The 22,244-nt window shown below is 51.2% G+C and overlaps 1 protein-coding gene across 6 annotated transcripts in view; it reads left to right on the forward strand.

The window, feature by feature from the left end:
* Positions 1–555: 555 nt before the first annotated feature.
* Positions 556–22,244, forward strand: part of Atp11a (ATPase phospholipid transporting 11A) — a 120,545-nt gene continuing 98,856 nt past the window's right edge. For 4 of the 6 annotated variants that reach the window (XM_052162708.1, XM_052162713.1, XM_052162711.1 and 1 more), the window contains exon 1: positions 556–886. In XM_052162708.1, the coding sequence (XP_052018668.1) occupies positions 848–886 (39 nt within the window). In that variant the 5' untranslated portion in view covers positions 556–847. The remainder of the gene's footprint in view (positions 887–22,244) is intronic. The other 2 variants (XM_052162709.1, XM_052162710.1) reach the window with 1 other exon arrangement.

Genomic DNA, 22,244 nt, shown 5'->3' on the forward strand with positions numbered 1-22,244 from the left:
GGGGTGCTAGCCATGGTGATATAGGTGTAAGGTAGAAGCAGGAAGCACTTGACATGGGGCTGGACCACAAGGTAAAACCCAGGACTGCAGAGGGTCTTCCCCGAGGCCTGGTTTCTGGAAGGCAGGACAGAGATCAGGTCCCAGCAGCAGGCAGAAAGTAGTGAGTCACCAGAGCTGGATTAGGACAAGCTTGGTTTGGTCTCCAAGGGAGTCCCAAAAGGGGTGGTGGTGCTCACAACCTGTAGCCACCTGATGATCCTGTGTCTTTTGTCCACACCAAGGCAGGAGATGTGACCCGCAGGCCCAGGGACCCAGGCCCAAAGCACCGCCGTCGCGTCTTGGGCTCAAGGCCAGACTTCCTTTTCAGAACAGTAGTGAACGCCGGAGGGGGTGGGGTGGGAGGAACCAGCACCCTAGGAGCCACGCGGGGGCGATGACAGCGGCCTCCCGCCCCGCAGGGAGGCGGAAGCAACAGGGCGGCGGCGCGCGCTAGGGAGTCGCGGCGCGCGCGGGGCCGGGGCGGGGGCTGCGGCGCGCGCATGCTCACACGCGCCCGTGACGCGCGGGGCGCAGCGGGGCAGAGCCGGCTCCAGAGGCGCGGCGGCCGCGGGAGGAGCAGGCGCGGAGCATCGAGCGCAGGCCGCGCCGGCCCGACGGGAGCAGCGCCTGGCGCGGGCCGCCTCCTCCGAGCCGCCTGCGCGCGGGCCGAGACCCTTGGCCGCCGCCGGCGGGGCATGAGCGCGGAGGGGCCGCGGCCGCCCCCCGCGCCGCCCAGGCCGTGACCGGGCGGGGGGCGGCTGCGCTAGCGCCCGCAGCCCAGGGGCTCGCGGAGCCGGGAGCGACAACCATGGACTGCAGCCTATTGAGGACGCTCGTGCGCAGATACGTGAGTGGCGCTCTGGGATGGGGCCGGGGTCGGGGTCGGGGTTCAGGCCCGGAACGTCCCGCCGACGGGTCCCCGCCGCGCTCCACCTGCGTTCGGCCGGGCCCACCCGGAAGGCAGTTGCAGCCGGGTCGATCCCGGGGTCGAGGGACATCCATCCTCGGGGGTTGCGCTCAGCTACGCGGGGCGGGCCCGCGCGGGGACAGGGACCGGCTGGGACTTGTGCACGGGGCTGCGGGGAAGCAGGGAGCCTCCACCGGGGAGTCAGAAGTGAAGTTTGCCGTCTCTGAAAGTAGCCAGCCAGGTCCGAGTGCGCAGTTCCCGGCTCCGCTGGATGCCGCTGCGAGGTTAGTGACGGAGTGCCTCACCAGGGGAGACCAGGGAGGTGGCAGCCATCAGTCGGGACGGAGCAAAGTGGGTGTGTGTACAGAAAAGAGAGAATCTGCCCCGGGACGGCTTGTCTTCCCTAAGCAGGACACAAGGAGCCATTGTCCGGCAGCTGGCGCCGGGTGGTCACAGGTTTGAGGAGCGCGTGCCGAGTGCGGGCTGGGGACGGAGGGGACCAGAGCGGGCTCTTTCCGCCTTCTCTGAGCGGACACTTGGCCTTGGATGTGGGTTTTTCTGAAGGGGAATTTACCTGGTTTCTTTCTTTCTTTCTTTCTTTTTCTGGTTAATTTCCTTCCAACTTTGGCCTTCCAGTAAGAAAAGAATGAGACTCTTTCGAGAAGAATGAAACTGCAGCCCTCCCCCGTGGGAAGTGTAAGGAGGGGTGGTCTTCTTGGTTCCTGTAGAGACTCAGATCCGGCGGAGTCCGAGGACCACTGGACTCAGTTTTGCCCTGGTGCTGTCGTTTACCTCCACAGTGCCCTCAGGCAAGCCGTCAGCTAGTCTATATTTCCTTAATCTAGGTAGAATTTCAAATTAGTTTCTTTTTGTTGTGCTATTCTACTTTCGAAGTGGTATTTTCTCTCAAATCTAGGCTGCAGGTATTCCTCAGCGAACTTTGGCATTCTTAATTATTTGATAGTGCATCTGGAATGTAAGTTATGCAAAGCTATTCTTACTGCTCATCTCTTTGTTACTTCCTTGCTCATGAAGTGTTCTCTTGACACCACAGACCAGTACACAGCTACTTTTTAATCTGTGATTTTAAACTCGAATCTAAGCCATGAAATTAATTTGACTTTTCCCCGAAACAGTTATGATTTGTTTTCTTATAATGTGGTTATCTTCCAAGATGTGAGGTTAAATTATACTTTCTTTTGTAAGAGGATAAAAAGAGATTGCATATCATGGTTTATGCAACTTATTCTACAGAAATGAGCCTCTCTTCTGTAGCCTGCTGCCTTTCACACACAGTCAGGATTCCTGAGATCAATAAAAGCACCACAGCTCCCTCTGAGGCCAGAGGTTGCTAAAGATGGAGCCATCAGGCCTTGGAGAAGAACACTGTCATAGGTATTTTGTCCTGGGTCAGTTCCTGGCAGCAGTGAGTCCAGGCAGGTAAATGAAAGAGAGACCTCTGCCTTAGAGGCCAGTCCGCTCCACACTACACACTGCTGTATGTTTGACCAGTCTCATAGCCTTGTGCACAGCTCACATGCCATGTAGTAGCTGTGTTCCAGATGTAGTCTAAGTTGTATCATGCATCTTAAACATTTTAAGGGGCAAGTGTAGAGCCAGGCACTCCTCCTCTTAGGTATGTGAGGTGAGGAGTGTGGGTCTTGTTGGCGACCCTCTGAGAGGAAGTGGCTGAGCCTTCCATTTGTAGCCGAGTCCCTGGGTCCTAGGGTTGTCCTGCTGTGGTGCTCTTTTCACCTTGGTCCTTGCATTCTTGTGAAGATTGAGTGTCTCAGTCTAGAAAAGGGGTAAGGATGGGGCCTGGATCCCCAGAGAGGCTCAACAAGTTTACCAGCACCCACTGCTAAGGTTCCCTGGAGCCCTGGGTAGCCTGGGCTACCAGTGAGAGCTTAGCTGAGCACTCTTATACTGGAGGGTGGGGGCCGGGGGGTGTCCTGGGGGAAGTTCAGGAACCCGTCAAAAACTTTTACTTTTTTGAGAGACTCTCCCCTAAGTGTGGTTCTGGTTGGCCTGAATCTGACTGTGTAGTCTAGACTAGTCCTGATCTCACAGAGACCTGTGTGCCTCTGACTTTCCATTGCTGAGGTTAAACACATTGGCTACCTGATCCCAACTTGGTTCCCTACAGGGCTTTCCTGGGAGAGCTAGGGGAACGAATTGGTAGTGGGTATGATTTGTATACTTGGCAAAGATAAAATAATTGTAAGCATGGTGTGGAATGCGGCTGCTGGCCGAGCAGGAACGGTTGCAGAGGTTATTAAGAGCCAGCTTCCTAGGCCGGGCTCCTCACAAAGGCCTTCTTCCTTTTGCCTCCTGGTTCATGCTGAAGGGATTTGATTTTCCCTCAAATCCCTGTAGGCCAAGAGCTTCATTTTGTCATGTCTGTGATGTGTTTCTGTGCGGGGTCTGGATTTGGTTTATTAGGTTTTATGGCTTGTCAGAGCCTCTGCCTTCCAAACTTTGCAGGCAGCACACATCTAAGAGGACAATTCGAGGAAGCCTGGGATAACCCTTTCCTTTCCTTTCTTTCTTGGTAATGACTGGCGATTGAACCTAGGACTCCAGGCATGCTAGGCCAGTGCTCTACCTCGGAGTTATACCCCTGGGTCTCTGACTTCCTGCTTTGAGATAGGCTCTCCCTAAGTTGCTCAGGCTGGCCTTGAACTCTCTGTATCCAGGAAGGTCTTAAGTGTGGGGTCTTCCTCTGTCACCTTCCGAAGTGGCTGGAATGGCAGGCTGCACCCCCTCCCCCGTCCCGTTTGTTTAGACTTCTTTTTCATTCTGTTTTATGTGAACGGCCTCTTTGCCTGCACATAGGTAAACATGCCATGTTCATACCTGATACCTGCAGAGGTCAGGGTCACCTGGGACTGGAGTTTCAGACCATATGAGCCCACATGGGCATGCTGGGAATCAGGCCTCTGGAGGGGCAGCCTCCAGAAGAGGCCGCCTGAAGTGGGCCACCTGAATCCCTACATTTCTTTGTATTAGGAAAAGTCAGTTTTGGCTCCTGAGGACTTCAAGCATTTACTTTATACCTCTAAAAGTTTAGAAAATTGTAAGCATGCACGTTTCTTCTCCTCCTCTTCCTCCTCTTCCTCTTCTCCTTCATCTTCTCCTTCCTCTTCTATTCCTCTTTTCCTTCCCTGTTCTCCTTCTTTTTGGATAGGGTTTTACTATGTATCTCTGACTGTCCTAGAACTCAGTACATAGATCAGTCTGGCCTCAAACTCACAGAACTCTGCCTGGCTCTGTCTCCCGAGTCCTGGCATTATAGGCATGTGCCACTACGCCCGACTTCTTCATTTTTATTACAGTCATAGATATCGGGATTCACTGTGAGCTCGTCTATTCTAAGAGACTTAACTCACTGGACTTCCTGCTCGTAACCCAGCTCTGGGGATCCAGGCCTTCCTGTTCAGCCCCCAGAGTCCGTGTTCCCGGATACAAAGTGAAACCACTTAACCACCAAGGCCTTCTGGTATCTGAAATAAGTGATTCCTTAGGCATAAAACCCCCAAGCTAATGGATGGTCCGTGTCCAACACAGTGGAAGCAATCTATAGGATGAACTTGTAAAGTTTATAATTAACACACATTTAACAAGGCAGCAGCTAGACAAGTTTGTCCATCGCCTGCCTGCTTGCCTGCCTTCAGAGACTGGTGTCTTCTGAGCAAGACACTACAGATGTTTATTTAACCTTTATGTTAAAAGTTAAAGGTTGAATAAATAACCTTTATATTATCTCTTCACTAAAGCTTTCCCATTATCCTTTTGGAACCTCATCGAATGTCTGCTCATTAAGACAAGCAATCCTCAGATGCTTTTATTTCATGCCAGAGACTGAATTTAATAACCCAGAGGAAAGAGGCTTGCATCATTACCGCCAGTTAAGTTTCTAGAAATGAGAATACTGTCCTCAGTTTACAATTAGCTGAGATAGCATGACTGTTAGCAGGCACCACGGGTAGTGCCTCACTGCCTAGGAATCCTGCTTGACGATGTGCTCTTAGCTGAACATACAAACTGCCGTGAGGCGCCTGTGCCCTCTAACTGACACAGACAGGCTAGATGCAAGATTCCTACGTCTCAGGCTCACAAATGTTCTTTTAACCAAGTTAAACGCAGGTGAGAGTGCTATTTATTTGTAATACAAATCAATAGAAAGCCATTTTTACAGCACTGGAAATAAGACAAGATTGAGTAGGTACTATTTTTACCTGACTGGGATGCTGGTAGCTGAGGAACTCAGGGTGGACGCAGCGCTCTGGAGGTTAGGCATGTCTCTGCCTCCGCCTGGGTGGGTGCTGGGAGCTGTTGGCTAGCTTCTTCAAACTGTCCCCTGGTCTGTAAGGCAAGGGCGGTCAGTGCTGCCCACCCGTGATGCGACCTGTCCTGCTTCTCAGCAGACCTGCACTCCCTCTTCATGGGGCAGCTGAAAACCTGCCTTGGGTGTTTGAAAAGGAAGCAGACAGCATACCCCTGTGCACAGCCCACAACTCTGCTGTCTCTGTCCTGGCCTCCTCCCTGGTTTGGGACAGCAGATCCCATTCTGATGGAGACCAGTTCTGTAGTTTGTACTCTGGATCTCTCCCCAACCCTCTTCCTGTTTGGGTGACATCATCTACTCCATGGTGTATAGACAGTGTCTTCATTTACCTGTTGTCGTAATGGCTAACAAAGGGAGCTGACTAGACTCTCCTCCCTTGCACGCCTGAGGGTGTTCATCCCAGGATCTTTTTGACCTCAGTGGTATCCCTCATACCTGACTAAAGTGTCTTCAAGTGGGCTACATACTCACACTTTATGTCAGAGATGGAGATCCCCATTTTTGGGGAGCCACCTCAGAATGGAGAAGCAAACTGAACACAAGCCAGTAGGACATGATCTCCTTTTGGCAACACAGATAACAGTTGAAAGAAGATATATTTTTAGCTTATGGTTTCAAACCATGAAAACAAGGTACACTGAACATCATGGTGGGATTACCTGAAGACCAAAGGGCTTGCTTCTTGGTAGGTAGCCAGGGAAAAAGTGAGAGAGGAGAGGAAGGAGAGAGGCAGAAGTGGGGGTAGAAATGAGCCAGAGCTGGAACCTGTCATCCCAGAGACAAGGTACATCTTTGTCTTTCCCAGTCATCTAATTTTTTCAGTACCTTCCAGTGACCCCATGTATTTATGAATCCATTACCATATTAATCTATTGATCAGGTCAGAGCCTTCATAATCCAGTTACCTCCTGTGACTGGCAGCTGGGGGCCAAGCCATGAGCCTTTTGGATGCTTTGTATCCAGACCATAACATTGGTTTAGCAGGCGCCATTGGGCAGCATCCTGAGGGCTTAGGGACCCACTGAGTCTGGGATGGGTAGTATGTCCACTGGAGAAAAGGGACAGTGTGGAGGCTGTGGGGCCTGAGCGTCTGGTGCCTGGCGCCTGCCTTGTTGCTTGCCTGTACACCCTTAGGTGCCTTGTGAACTCTTCTCCCCTTGCTGGGACCCTGGCCCCAGCACTGATGCCTCCTGTCTCTGTTGTTCCCTTGTCTTTGGAGGAGATTACCTTCCTGTATGTGCCAGTGGTTCCATGTGTGCCGGGGATCCTGTGTGTGCCAGGGGTCCCTCATGTGCCCAGGGTCCTATCTGTGCCCAGGGTCCTGTGTGTGCCAGGGGTCCCTTGTGTGCTGGGTTCCATGTGTGCTGGGGATCCTGTGTGTGCCAGGGGTCCCTCGTGTGCTGGGTTCTGTGTGTGCAAGGGATCCTGTGTGTGCCAGGGGTCCTGTGTGTGCCCAGGGTCCTGTGTGTGCCAGGGATCCTGTGTGTGCCAGGGATCCTGTGTGTGCTGGGTCCCTCGTGTGCCAGGCTCCTGTGTGTGCCGGGGATCCTGTGTGTGCCAGGGGTTCCACGTGTGCCGGGGATCCCGTGTGTGCCAGGGTCCCTCGTGTGCTGGGTTCTGTGTGTGCAAGGGATCCTGTGTGTGCCAGGGGTCCTGTGTGTGCCCAGGGTCCTGTGTGTGCCCAGGGTCCTGTGTGTGCCAGGGATCCTGTGTGTGCTGGGTCCCTCGTGTGCCAGGCTCCTGTGTGTGCCGGGGATCCTGTGTGTGCCAGGGGTTCCACGTGTGTCGGGGATCCCGTGTGTGCCAGGGTCCCTCGTGTGCCCAGGGTCCTGTGCTTAGACCTGTGTACAGCTGCTCTGTGGCTCTGGTGGCCGACTCACCGTCATCTTAGCTGTGGTCTGAGGAAGCGCTGCAGGGCAGTTCTGTGGGGCATGCGTTACCAGGCTCTGGAGCTGTTAACAAGTCTTTAAATCTTGTTCAGCAGTATCGCAGATGTCTAGATTTTCTTTCCTTAGCTCATCCCAGGAATGTGGGACAGACTGGACTCTGAAGCCCTCTGGCCCTTCAAGCTGAGTTCCCAAGCTCTCAGCCCAAGCTTCTGATGATATCCTCTGCCTTCCGGGGATCCTGCGGGTCACCCCTCTGACTGCCCGGCTGAGTTCTTGGGGCTTGCGTTCAGTTTTCTTCTGTTAGTTCATTGGACCTCAGGGCCTGGGGGACAGCAGCCTCTTGGAACCTGGTTTCAAGGGCAGAGCGCTTAAGGTCTCCAAGGAGTTTAAATTGTTATTTCCCAAGAGTTAACTCTGACCCCTTGGAAGGGATTTTTTTTGTTTTTGTTTTTGTTTTTGTTTGGTTTGTTTTTTTTCTAGACAGGGTTTCTCTGTATAGCCCTGGCTGTTCTGGAACTCACTCTGTAGACCAGGCTGGCCTCGAACTCAGAAATCCACCTGCCTCTGCCTCCCAGAGTGCTGGGATTACAGGCGTGCACCACCACCGCCCGGCTGGAAGGGGTTTTCAGGTTCTGTGTCTTAAAGAACTGGTCCTGGATCAGCAGCTGGATGGCCATCCACTGGTTGACTCAGTGGCTGGAATGGTGGCTGGCTTTCTTGTTGATACTTAGATGTAGGTGAGTGCCTGCTTAGTGTCCACACTTGTGACTTTCCCAGAATACTGGTGGATTTTTTTCCATATGGTCCTGTTGCTGGAGGTACAGCTGCCAGTGTGGGTCTGGACTCTTCTGAGCTTCCTGGCCTGTCTCTGGCTTGTGACCTGTCTCTCACCCACTGATAAGGATTCAGGCTTTTCTGGTTTGGGCCCCCATGTGGTGAGGGTAAAATGTTTGTCTGCTGCTTTTCAGGTTCTTATTGTGCTGATGTGGTCTATATCTGTCTCTGCCTGTGTGCGTGTGTGTGTGTGTGTGTGTGTGTGCGCGCACGCGCACATACACACACACACACACACACACACACTCTCTCTCCTGAGCTTTCGCACTGTGACTAAGGTAGGGAGGCCCCTCTCACTGTACCTCCTGAAGAGGAAAGTGGTGTGGAAGTCAGTGCCAGCACTGACCTCAGTGGCCAGGCTCCGGGCGGGCCTGCCATGTGAATTCTATGCCCATTAGTGGCTCTCTCCGATGTCAGTCCCATGACCAGGTGTCAGCACTTTTAAAAGTGGAGTAGCAGCTGAGTGCTTCTTCCTCTCATTCCATGTGCAGCAGTCGTCAGCGGTAGACCCCACTCAGGACTGTACTGAGCCAGACAGACGTAATTCAGAAACCTGTATTCTCACAGTTCTGTTCTAAACCCTGTAGTGCCCGCCTTCTGTCCTTCCAGTACCTGCCATATTAAGTCCCTCTGTGCAGTTTTAACTTTCGTGGGCATCAGAACCAGACCCCTGCTGTGGATGTGTGTTGAGAGGTTCGTGCACAGTCGACACAACATCGAGGTGAACTACACTGCCGTGACTTACAGAACTAGAGAGTGTGCTACCCTCCTGGGGCTGAGCCAGGCTGCTCTGGGGCTGGGCTCTGCTTCCAGGTTGGGGGAAGGGTACCTTTCTGGAGTGGCCCAAGCTTCCAGAAGCTGGCAGGGTGCTGGCTTGTCTGCTGTTAGTTGTGGCTCAGAGACTTTAAAGGAACATCAGCCCTTGGGGTTGGTGCCCACTGAGAGTCTGACCAATCCAAGTGTTTCTTGTTGTTGAGACTGGGTCTTACTGTGTAGCCCTTGATGGCCTGGAACTTTCTGTGTAGACCAGGCTGGCCTCAAACTCAAAAAGATCCACCAGTCTCTGCCTTCTGAGTGTTGGGGTTAAAGGTGTGTGCCGCCACTACACATGGCCCAGTCCAGTTAAAAAAAGTTTTTTTTTTTTTAAATGATGGGGTTGGCCCATGTTCCCAGGCTGGCTTTGAAATCCCTCCTCAGCCTCCCAGAGCTGAGAGCCACTGCCTGGCCCAGGTTGTGATTCAGGCATGGATAATTTTTCACAAAGGTGTTACTGGCAAGAACTCCGATGCTCCTGCAGGTCCTGCTCACCCACCTGGCAAGTGATGTCATGGTCCTGGCCCTCGCCTGCCTGTGAGTCAGTCTGCGGCTCTCAGGTGCTCAGGTGGCCTTTGAGCTCATTTTATCTCCCACGGGCTAAAGGAAAGCCAGCTGGGGAGTGCAGCTGCCCCTGTGGGCAGAGATCTGAGGGTCAGGACTCACTGTAAGGGCCTCCAGAGTTGCTCGCCAGAGTGCACGTGTGGGTCATAAAGAGCTTTTCCTCAACTTGGAAAGGGAATGAAAACAGCTTTTTTTTTCTAGTTGGAAGATAAAATTTTTTTAAGAGAGGGTTTGTTCTGTGAAAGCTGAATTTGATCAAAAGCCAGTGGGGCTCTGCCCCCTCCCACTGAGCCCAGCACTCAGAAGAACTCACTCAGACAAAGGAGGAAAGGGCCCAGGTGAGAGAGGTGGTTAGGTGCATCTGGGCCCAAAGTTAGCTCTGTCAGCAGAGGGAACCTTCTCTGCTGTCATGTGGCAGACTCTCCCCTGAGGTTGGTCACCACACCCTCAGAAAGAAGCACTGTGCTCTTCCACAAGAACACTGAGTTTACCCGTGTAATGGCGTAGTTACGGGTTTATGGGCCTTATGTGAGGCCATTCACCCATCTGGCCTACAGAGCCTCAGAGCAGGCAAGTAAGTTAGGTGGGGAATGTGCCCAGAGCATTGTGGTCCTCGCCCACAGCCTTGCATGTGACCACACGGGGCCTGCTAGCCATGCTTCCAATCATGGAGGTCACCTCTCCCTGTGCCCCCTTCAGTATATACAGAGGAGGACTGGGTGTCCTAGCTGCTGATGGTACCAGCCCACTGTGCTCTCCATAGTGTATATATAGGCAGGTGGGGTTCAGGGTGGCCTCACCTTCACTGCTGTGGTATTTCAGTGCCTTGTGTCCTTTCTCTTCATGGGACCTGTCTCACCCAGGGATCCTAGGGCACCAGTCGGATGGACATTGCACCTCTATGGAATCATGTTTGTGGCTTGGTATTGTCCACAGTGCCTGAGGAATATTCTGGTCAGTATTTGGTTTATGCAACATACCTAGAGACAGAGTCAGCAGGCAGGACAGACCCTACCTCCTGCAACGCAAGAGAAAAGTCCAAGAAACAACTCCAAACTAGATTGCTGAGAGCTTCAGAGGGAATGGAGTAGCAGCAGTGACTGGGGCTCAGGAGAGAGTGGAGCTGGTGCCTCACTGCTGAGGTGCAGGACAGCCCTGCCACATCTGAACAGCCTGACGTGCCCCCTTCCACATTCCCTGCACCCCATCCTGACATGCCCCCCCTCCACATTCCCTGTACCCCATCCTTACGTTTAGGGTCTAGCCAGCTGCTAATATGGCCTGATATCTGTGCACTGACACGGGACACTTTGTACCTGTGAGGACACTTCTTGGAAGCTGCCTCTCTCTGAAGTACATCAAACATTATGTAAAAATGACATGTGAGCCCTGAGGAGCCCACATTGCCCTGACTACTTCCATTCCTGTTTATTGCAGAAGCAGCATCCCTGTCCCTATGACGTGTCTTCTATCCACTCCATGTCTGGGACTCCTGTCCCTGTCCCATGCCAAGGAAGGTGCAAAGCCCTTTGGCCTTTGAGTGTTTGACCTGATTTTACAGATTTCTTCTGGCTGCTTGTGTCGCTCTCCACAATTATCAGTTAACTAAATTCAACCTCTTTAGGTGAAGTCAGAGTATGTGTGGAGGTCCCAAAGGAGTTTCTGTAGTGGCTCTGTCTCAGGTTCTTGTATGGTGTCTCATCCAGTGAGATCAGCAGCTACAGTTTTTGAAATGGCCACAGATGGGTATCAAAGTTAGACGGCTAAGTACACCACTGCTAAGAATGGGTAGGAGAGGGAAGCCAGCCTGTCTGGATGGTGCCTGACGGATGCCTCCTACCAACTCTGATTGCTTATATGCAGCACTGCAGTAGATGTCACGCACCCCAGTGACCTAGCAGGAAGCTAAGGCTCTAAAGGTTAGACTGGGTCCGCATCTGGTCAAAAGAGACTGGTCCTCCCAAATTTAGATGCCACCATCTTCGGGGCTTTGTTACCAGCCTAATCTTCAAGTATAGTTACACTCTACAAGGGCTTCAGCACCTGAAGTGGCATACAGTATAGGAGGTTGAGTGTAGACAGTGTTCAGACAGTGGATTTCAAAGCACACAGGTTTGCTTTTTACATTACCAAATAAATTCTAGCACATTCTACAAAATATTGGAAGACTCAGCATAGACTACGCTTAGGTGCGTGTGTGGGGGAAATAGTGATATAGGTGATTCACTCGTTATTACGTGTGATCTAATGACTTGCTCTTCTCTTCCTAACGGGTCTGGCGAGGCAGAGGGAGTTGGGACAAGGCAGTAACGTAACACATTGTTGTGGTGTTTGTGTTGTAGTCCAGATGCACAGCATCTGGCTTATTGACCAGACAGATGTTGCTGTTTACGTCACAAAGTGGATTGGGCCTGGCGACTTAGTCGAGCCATGGCCGTGTGATCAGTAGGAGGCTCGGCTCCAGCGAGTGGCTGCTACCTTTCTCATCTTCAGGCTGACTTTTTTTTTTTCTTTTGCAGAAAAATTAGGATTGATTGTTGGGAGGTGGGCAGGAAGTGAGGTAGCAGATTCACAGCACACACCTGCACACCCCAGCCCTCAGATCTTCACAGACAACGGTAAGCCCCAGAGCTAGCTCTTGTCTGGCTGTCAGTGTGCTTAAAGAACCGTAGACTCATTGTTATTTGATGAGACTGTTATTTCAGAATAACTCATCAGCATAGTTCTTCTAGTCAGGCTTCGTCTGGCCTCCTGGATCTTGAATTCTGGAGACTACAACCGTTTGACTGAAAACAAAGCAGGAGGCCTGTCCTAGGGAGAAGTCCCATCCAGCTTTGACACTAAACCCCAGCCTGGAAAATTCATGTGCCTGGAGGCACCCGAAACTTCTGCAAAGCCTGAACCAAGGTCAGGGCAAGAAGCTGCTTGCCCTGGGTGTTAGGCCCCACGGGAGAGTGGGAAGGGGCTGTGTAGGCTTTGAGTCTCTCACCTCAGATCTGGGGCTCCATGTGCCTTCCTCTGCCTGGGAGGAGGCATGCCTTAACAGTTAAATATTCTGTGCTCAGGGAAAAGAGGATTTCCTCAGCCTATTTTCAGCAGGGGATTAGGGACAGCAAACTTGTGCTGTGAGGATTTCATCTAGGTTTTGGCGTAGTTTTGCCATCTCAGAATCACCTAAGCGTGAAGGTAGGCAGTGATGTGGAGGTCATCCACACTGTTCATTGTGACCTGGGTCAAGTCTCACCTGTGATTGTCACTTTCAGATAAAATGCTTTGCATATAGAATCACTTTTTGTCTCTAGAAAGTATTGTTGTTTTGGTTCAGAAAAATGGGAACCATTAAAGTGGCGAGATTTCCTAGTAGTGACTATTTTGGTATAGATTGGGAAATGACATGTGTTTGAAGGAGGCTGCCATGGCCGTCTTGGGACCTTTGGTGATCATTTCTAGTCAATCAATCGCACCATTTATTGGATGAAGAATATAAATAAAACATCATTGGAGAGTGTCTGTGGACACTCTGTGAACTTTCCACACAGAAACCTGCACCAGTCAGCTTTGACATTTGATGCTTCTCGAACTTGCTGAATGCTTGCTGTATGCACTGCGCATTCCGGGAGCAGCAGGAGACTGGCTGCCACCGCTAAGAGCTAAGAGCCGAGTGATTTAGAGAGGGCGGGCTGCTGAGTGAGCAGTGCGTTAGAGAGGGTGTGAGCAGAGCCTTAGAGAGGGCAGGAGCAGAGCCTTAGAGAGGGTGTGAGCAGAGCCTTAGAGAGGGTGTGAGCAGAGCCTTAGAGAGGGTGTGAGCAGAGCCTTAGAGAGGGTGTGAGCAGAGCTTTAGAGAGGGTGTGAGCAGAGCCTTAGAGAGGGCAGGAGCAGTGTGTCAGAGAGGGCGGGCTGCTTAAAGGCTCTGGGCCCACGGGCAGCTGTGCACCAGCCCACAAGCAGAGGCAGCCTGAGGCTTAGCCTGGGTGCTGTCGCCTGCAGCTGGGTAGACACAAGAACGGCCCCTGACTTGTCTGCCATGGAGTTTTAAAGTAGTTAATATGTGTGCTGCATTTTGAGGAAGGCTGGTTGGTTTTTAAAGCCAAAATCTGGCTTTGTAGCCTAGGCTGTCTTCAGATGCAGGTGTCAGCTCCCTGAGCACTGAAACTGCCAGGGTGCACTGCCATGCCTAGCTTTTTATGCAGGCTTTAATTCTGTCTTGAATTAATATGGCCAACAAAATAAAATTACATGATAGAAAAATAAGAATAATTAAAAAATTAAATCACCATTTACACTTTAGATGACAGCATACAGGTGCTACACAGGCAGTACAGTATAGAGCTTATGGGGCCCAGCATGGTGCTTAGAGCTTGAGGTCGAGGACGGCTCAGGTGACCTGCCTGACCACAAGTGCTGCTTCTCTATGTTGGGGTTGACTAGCATATGCACTAACTTCCCTGGTTATTTGAAATAGCTTCCTGACTGTTGTCACCCTGTGCTTCCTGACTGGAGCCTTGCTCTGTCCCCAAATCCCCCAGGCTCTGATGGTGCTCTTCTGTTCTCTTGCTCGCTCTGAGATCGGGTTCCGATCTCAGAAAAGTGGGAACCTTGGTGCGTTCCCTGGCCTCCTTCACTTAAGGGCTGGTTTTTTTCTTCAAAGGTACATGTACATATGTGTGTGCTTGTGCCTGTGTGTACATGTGTGCAGGCACGTGCCACACAGAGTGTGTAGAGTTCAGAAGATCGTTTCCGGTCAGTCCTCCTCTTACACCATGTCGGTCCTAGGGATCAAGTTTGGATGGCCAGGCTAGGGGGCTGGTCTGAGAAGCCATCGTGTCAGTCTATGGAATGCTTTTTAATAGTACATGGACGTGTTAATTTGTTGGTTATGAACAGTGTTTTGTGGTAAAATAGTACTCAAGGTACTAAATTTGTTTGAACTGTCATTTCCATGGAATCAGACAGCTCTGTGTTTTGCCACTGTCAACATAATCCATTTCCAGAAGTTAATCCATATTAAAGTTTATTTGTGGACAGTTTTAAATAAGAATCTTTTCTACATTTGATACTGTATACCCTTCTTTTTGGGAATTAAAAAAAAAAATCTATAAAGACCGAAAAGATAGCTGGGCATGGTGGCAGAGGCAAGTTGATTGCTATAAGTTCAAGACCAGCCTGATTTACAATATTCAGAAAAACTCAAACAAAAAGCCTAACAAGCAAAAAGAACAAACATGGTGATGACTGTGACGATGATGGTGATGATGATGATACTGAGAACCAATGACATTTTAATAGATCTTTCCTGTTGGGTTATTGGCAGTGTTTTGAATGAGGCAGAACCAGGAGGGCTTTCTATACTGCTTACTGCACACTTGGGTGGAGTGGAGATCCTCCAGAGAGGAACGCCTGATGACCGTGCAGTGCAGATACCAGGAAGGCTGTGTCAACTCGGAGCCTGGTGGCAGTCACTGCTGTGTCACAGCGGAGGTTCCTGTGCTTTTTCTAAGTATACTTGTAGCGACTGGAGCTGTAGAGTTCTGTGTGATGGATTCTCTATAACACTGACTTTTTTATGATATAAAGAAATAGCAAGAAACAGATTGATTACATCTAAAATTACATTTACTAGTAAAATTGTTGGTTCTGTGAGAACAGTGCTAGGATGCTTTGAGGTTTTTGTTTGGTTTGGTTTCCTGTCCTTTAATCGAAGTGTTGTTTTTTTTTGTTGTTTCATAACTTTGATTTTTTTTTTAAAGGAAGGTATTTTAAAAATTCTGAGTCCTTTTGTTCCTAGTACGTTTGTGTGTGTGTGTGTGTGTGTGTGTGTGTGTGTGTGTGTGTGTAAATAAGAAACTTACTATAACATTGAATAGTTGGGCTAGAGGCCATGTGGCAGTCAGAGGGCCAGGGCTACAGCATTACTTCGTGGGCTGAGGCTCTCACCATGTAGTCCAGAACTGGACTGAGTCTGGTGGGCACTTCCATAGCAGCTCAGGAGACCCCATCACCCAGCATGCCCAGCTGAGGACTCCTTCTCTGGGGGTAGCTGCTTTGTGACTGACTTTGCTGTGAGTCATGTGGCCTGTGTGCTGGGTGCCTCAGAGTTTGTGTAGAAAACTTAGCATTCCTTATGTCTGATTCTGTTTTATTTAGATAGGCAGGTTAAAGAAGAGAAACTTTGGTTCACATCTCAGTGGGAAGACCAGTAACAAAGGTGAACTTGCAGCTCCAGAGAGCAAGATGAAGTGTTTATTAGGGATCCAGTTTAAGAAGGAAGGTGACAGGAAGCAGGACAGCATTGTAGGGAGCAAGTCCTCCAGGCACAGGATCTGGGTAGACACCTTGTGCCTACCTTGTCCCTTCTGCCTCCTTCACAAAATGGCACTGTCCCCAAGGATGAGATCGCAGATGCACCTGGGCACTGTGTTGTCCAGCCCCACAGGATTACCAGTGAAGCTGTGGCTGGTCACAGGGGAACTCATTGTGGCCCGCAGTTGCTATAGGTGCCCCGCCCCCAGTCCTCACAGTTCTCTAGAACTAAGGTCTCGGATACAGAGAGGGCCTGCAGGAGCCGTTCACACAGCCCACAGCTCCCTCTTGGCAGGATGGGGTGGCAAGGTAGATGGCACAGCAGTCAGTCACACTGGCACCAGCGCTGTGATTGACTCTGTAGTGTTTCTATAGTTTTACTTGGAGACATGCAGGAGACCATGTCTTCTAAACTACACCTACAGGCCTGGTGGACCCATCTGGAAAGATATGTGCTCAGCAAGAGCACATGAATTTCACATGTGCTTTTTAAGTTTGGTCTGGGGCAGATGCCTGCCCTTTATGCCCATCTCACTCCCTCCAGCACACACTTAAAATACACAGTAGTCACCCCTATATCTGGCAGGGGCAAAACTGGCTTTTTCCAGCAGGGTGTAATGATCTTGGACCAGGCAGGCACAGCCACTCCCTAGAAAATAACTAACTGCCTGGGATTTTCCTGTCTCCTCTCAGTGCCTGTGGGAGCTTCCACAGCACAAGAAAACTTTGAATCAAGTCATTGCTATAATTTTAGCAATCAGGGAGGAACCAGGGGGAAGAGAAAGGGGTGGAGTTGCTGAGCCCTTCACTGTCTGCATCACAGAGAGAAGTCCTCGCAGGAGGGGCAAGCAGGGCTCCGGTTGGAGACTTCTTCCAGCCTGCAGTTCACTTGCCCTGGGCTCACAGGAAGCCATGGCTGTGACACCTTTGGTTTGCAGACCGTGGTAGGAGGCTGTTGCCAGCTGGCCAGTGGGAGCGAGAAGGCCAGTTCTGAGCCAGTATTGGCCATGGATCTAAACACACCAGCAGACAGATCTGGCCAAATGCTGCTATGTGGTGAGACTCCATAGAGGGCCCCAAGGCCCTGGTTACATGACCAGAGAGTTCTCTAGGGATGTTCAAATGGGGCCATATGTGTCACCGGGGGCCAGGGAGAGCTACTGTGCATCTGGCCCATGGCCCCAGAGCCACTTAAAACTGTTGTTGTTGGAATTTAAACTTTAATACCTAGTACAATACTACAAACATGGCTTAGATAGTTGAGAAACTTGTGTCACATTGTTGCTTTGTTAAGAATAAAGCTCAGAGAGGAAGAGCCTGGGCAGGGCAGGGGCAGGAAGAGGAAGATGTGAATCCAAGGCCACCTTCCTGACTTTGAGGGGGGCATCTTGGTACTTCCAGTTTGCAGATGACACAGCAAGCCCAGTTTCCTGGAGAGTTAGGTCTTCAGGACTAGAGACTGTTGAACTCAGCCTGCTGTGAAGATGTTGACAGTGAGTTCCCCACCTCCTCCCTCCTTCTCCAGCATCTGTGTGTAACTGAAGGAGTAGAGACTCACTTTCTGGAGCTGGAGTAGTGTGCGAATAGAGAGGATGCTTAGCTGGTGTCACAGCTCTGAGCACCTCCAGTTGCAGTCTGGAAGGGGCAGCCCCCTGTTGATGGTTCTAGAACCTGTGTAGAATAGGAACCACCTTGGCTTGACCCAGGTGTCTATGACTGCTTCCTTGAAGCCTTCTTAGTGCAAGGATCCTCATCCCACTATAGCTGCAGACCACTACACCTCACACCTGTGGCCGTTCATATACTGCCTGGTGACAGACTGTGTCTCCAGATGCCAAAGAGTAAAGTGCTTGATGACTTAGGACCGTAAGAGCAGAGCCGATTCTCCACTGTATTAACCTGGAGGCCCCAATAGAGTAACAACCAGCTGTGAGACCAAGGAAGCCTGCCAGCCTTCCAGTGCCAAGTGGGCAAAGGGTGTGGGCAGCCTCTCTGAGACTATCCAGAACATGGGGAGGTTTGTGGATGATAGGAGCTACATTCCTGGTGATGGACCATGTGGCAGAGTCTGAGGCTAGGAGAGAGGTTAGTTTGCAGTTGTGCAGTGACATGAAATACAGCATCCAGGAAGATGCATAAGAGCTTCCTTCCTCCTCACCAACTGTGGTAGTGAGGGGCTCCCTCCCCTACCCCCTAGGTGATCACCACCATCATGGCAATTACAGTGAGTACCCTTCAGTCCCAGTGCTGAGAAAGGAGAAAGTCTGTGTGTGTCTGTTGTCTGTGGGCTTGTGTTTGTGTGTCTCTGTGTTTGTGTGTTGTCTTTGTTTCCAGGAAGATGGGCTAAGGGCTTTCTCTGCTAGGAGAGGTTGTAGACTCATCTGTCTGCAGTGAAGGGACTAGGAGTTCTGTCAGAGAAAGGCTGCAGACTCTCACCTCCAGGGAGGAGCAGGCCCAGCTGGAGGGAACTCCTGATAATAAGTGACTTCCGAGCTCTCGCAAGCAGATTCCAGGATCAGCCCAGCAAATGAGCACCTGCTGGTCATTAGCCTGGCCCCTGGCCATAGCTCTTACCTTCTGTCTGCCCTGTTTCTGTGTCCCTAGTAACCCTTGAGTGTCCTGGTGCAAGGGCTGCAGGGAACAGAGAAACCAGCTGCCCTCGCTCTGTGAACTGAGAGCAGTTTCCATTTCTTTGGGCTATTTGAAAGGCTAAGGTGGAGTGGCCTATCTAGGGAAGGCCAAAGCTTACAGAATGCATATAGTCAGAGGCAGAAAGGCCCTGGTCAGCAGGCCTGGAGTTGAGTTGTCCCGCTGTCTTCCTCAGACAATACAAAGAGGATATTCCTGGGAACACAAGCCTTTGCTTGCTGTTCAGCTCACATGAGTTCTGAGTCCCACACCATGACTGGTGTAGGTGCGGTGGAGCCCAGCTAGCCCTGGGGGCAGCTGGCTGCTCTGTTGTTTTTGTTTTCTGCAAGCTTGGCTGGACTTTGTTTAGCAGCTACTGAGCATCCTTTCCCGGTCCGTGTTAAGCCAGCACCAGAAATACTGAAAACTAAAAAGAAGACTCAGCTTTTCCTGTTAGAATTTACAATTTAGTGAGGGACCCACACATTTGCCTTAAATAAATGAGGAACAACAAGCCAATCATAGCATGTGGCAGACAGGGACCCACACCAGCAAGGCCCTAGTGGCGTGCTCTCCTGTACATCAGGGACGCTAGGAGGCTCTCCTCTCTCCTAGGCACTGACTTTCTCAGGGCACTGGCCTGGGAGACCTAGCTTGGGCTTGCCCTTATCTGCCACTAGTGACACCAGGGCACACTGGCAGGTCACGTTAGAGCTTAAGTACCAAACAGCCTGTAGTTAAGGGTGTGCCTTCGGTCCTAACATTCCTGGGAAAAGGAGTCCTTAGGCTGCACTGAAGGTCACAGTCCTGTCCTGTTCTGAGAGAAGAGTCCTGTGGCCTGACCCACTCCCATCCCGGGGCAAACACAGACCAGGTCTGAGGAATGTGGTAGCCCCAAGCCAAAAAGTGTACTTACAAAGCAGTTGACTGACTGTCCAGAGAGCAGGTGTGTCTGGCTGTTAGGGACTATACTGACAGGCAGGGCTGCATGTGACCCTGGGTCATGTCACTGCCTGTTTGGCCCTTGCTGACCTCTGCTGGTCCTTCTGTTTTTCTCTACCTCATTGCTTGGTTGTTTGAATAAGCAATGGGAATTAGGGAATGCAGAAGTATGCAGACAAATGCAGAATGTACAACACCGTGCCAGAAGCCCTTTGCCCCCAGACAGCTGCACCTGTAGGCCACGCAGGCTGCATTTCAACACTGCTCCTGCTTAGGTTGGTCCAGGATAGGTGTCCAGGCAGCATTAGAGCTCAAATGACATGCTGCGATTGCAAGACACTTGTTAGTACAGCACGGGGCCTCTGGCACACCTGTGTGGTCTCTGTGAGTCCCCTCTGGAGCTGTGTCTCCCTTCCTACGTTTTCCCCAAGTTTCTTTCCTGCTTGTTGAAGGGGTGCCCAGGTCCAGTCAGCTCTTGCATCTGCATTGCTTCAGAGTGGTCAGGGTGTCCCCGTGTGAAGAGCGTCAGAAGGCTACACCAGTGCTCTGCTATTTTTAGTGCCCCGCTATCTTTAGTTGATGTTCCCCAGCAAGGCCAGTGACTGCCATGTCTAACGAGAGGAAAGGAAAGGCGGTGTGGCCTTGGTCCCTCCAGGGACAGCACGAAGGCGAGCATTGTGTGGAGGTGCTCGCACACAGTTACCCTGGTCACCGTGATCAGACCGGTCTGGAAGCAGAGTACTGGAGCTGACCACTTAAAAATAGCCCATAATAATGATTTTGTAACAAAATAAGCATCAGCACTTACTTTTATAATAGCTGTTGTTTACGGCTAGGTTGGAAACTGGAGGTCATACCACCTCTCACCTGTGTCCATCTCTGTGTCCTAACGGCCATGTGGCAGCCTGTTTCTCTGTGGGAACCTTTAGTGGCAGTAATCATAAACTATGGGCCTTACAGGACCTTGGTCAGCTGCCCTAGGGTGGAGGCCATTGTGCAGTGAGTGACGGGTGCTGCCCAGAGGAGCCGCCTGCGAACATCTGCACTCTCAGCTCCACCGCTGCAGACTCCTCTCTCTGAGACACACAGCTCCTGTGCTGCTCTGTGTTACTGAGAAGCACTCTCAGAGAAGCACAGGGGACGGTCGTTGGGGGAAGGTAACGTCATGGAGATGTGTTTACAGTGAGTCTTAGTGTTCTGTCTCTGTGGAGAGGCGTCATGACCAAGGCACCTCTTGTAAAGGAAAACATTTAATTGGGGCTGGCTCACAGTTCAGAGTTGAGTCCGTGATCTTCACGGTGGGAAGCATGGCAGCGTCCAGGCAGACGTGGTGCTGGAGGAGCTGAGAGCTCCATATCTGGGTCTGCAGGCAGGCAGAAGGAAACCGAGTGCCACTTTCTATAGTAAGTCACACTTCCTAATGGTGCCACTCCCTCTGAACTGTGGGGCCATTTTTAGTCAAAGCACCACACAGTGACAGATTATACAGGTAGGTTACGGTAGGTTATTGAGCCAGCAGGCTGAGGTGCAGAGGTATATGGTAGTCAAGGATTAAACAGGTAGCATTCTAGAATCTTAGAGGCTGTTCATGGTGCTGTGGTCTCCTTAGACGTCTGTCTGGGAAATGGCTGTCTGTGCTGCTGGGTAGAGCCAGGTGTAGCATAGTGTATAAACTAGTAAATAGACCTTAAAGTTTAAATGCTTAGAGGTCTTTCAGATTATGTGTGTGTGTAAATTTGTCAGTTGAGAGTTAATTAGTGGGAGGATTGGGGATTTAGCTCCGTGGTGGAGCACTTACTCGCTAAGGCCCAGGGTTTGGTCCTCAGCTCCGTGGGAGGGGCAACAGGGATAAACGTTATTAAGTAGCCTTCCTCTGTTGGCACCGTGGAGCTCTCTACTCAGTTAGCCTCAGAGACAGCAGTGCTTGGAAGCATGGACTATAAGACCTGCCCTAGGCCCTAGGGCAGTGAGGCAGTGACTCTGGGTGGCCTTGTGTAGGGTTAGCTCTGGCTAAGGTGTGATGTGGCAGTTAGATGCTGAGGCAGAGTGGGAGGCCTGTTGTCAGGGTTGGACTGAAGCCTTGGCATTGTGCCTGGACTGTTCATAGTGGTAATTACCTCCACACGGCCTCTAGAAGGAGGAGCTGGTAGTTTGTGGGGATGAGAATAACCAGGATCTGAGAAGCCATGCATTTAAAATATTTTAAATTAAAACAGATTTTTACAGCATGAAATGAAAAAATTTGCACAACAATGTAAGAATAAACATAAGCTCAAAGAGGTGGTGCGCTGCTGGCGGCCATCTGAAGGGCAGAGCCTGCCTTCCTCCCGGCCTCTCTGTGCCTCCTGCCCCTCAGCCTCCACCTTGTGGGTGGTTAGGCCTGAGAAGTGAGTACACACAAGCCTGCCATTGTGAGCGCGCCTGGGTGAGGGGAACCCACGTGTGCATGTGACTGAGCGCGCCTGGGTGAGGGAACCCGCGTGTGCATGTGACTGAGCGCGCCTGGGTGAGGGAACCCGCGTGTGCATGTGACTGAGCGCACCTGGGTGAGGGAACCCGCGTATGCATTTGACTGAGCGCACCTGGGTGAAGGAACCTGCATGTGCATTTGACTGAGCACACCTGGGTGAGGGAACCCGCGTATGCATTTGACTGAGCGCACCTGGGTGAAGGAACCTGCATGTGCATTTGACTGAGCGCACCTGGGTGAGGGAACCCGCGTATGCATTTGACTGAGTGTACCTGGGTAAGGTTAACCCGTGTATGCATTTGACTGAGTGCGCCTGGGTGAAGGAACCCGCGTGTGCATTTGACTGAGCGCATCTGGGTAAGGTTAACTCGCGTGTGCATTTGACTGAGTGCGCCTGGGTAAGGTTAACTCGTGTGTGCATTTGACTGAGCGCATCTGGGTAAGGTTAACTCGCGTGTGCATTTGACTGAGTGCACCTGGGTAAGGTTAACCCGCGTGTGCATTTGACTT

The sequence above is a fragment of the Apodemus sylvaticus genome, chromosome 18, assembly GCF_947179515.1.
Source record: "Apodemus sylvaticus chromosome 18, mApoSyl1.1, whole genome shotgun sequence".
Lineage (NCBI taxonomy): Eukaryota > Metazoa > Chordata > Mammalia > Rodentia > Muridae > Apodemus > Apodemus sylvaticus.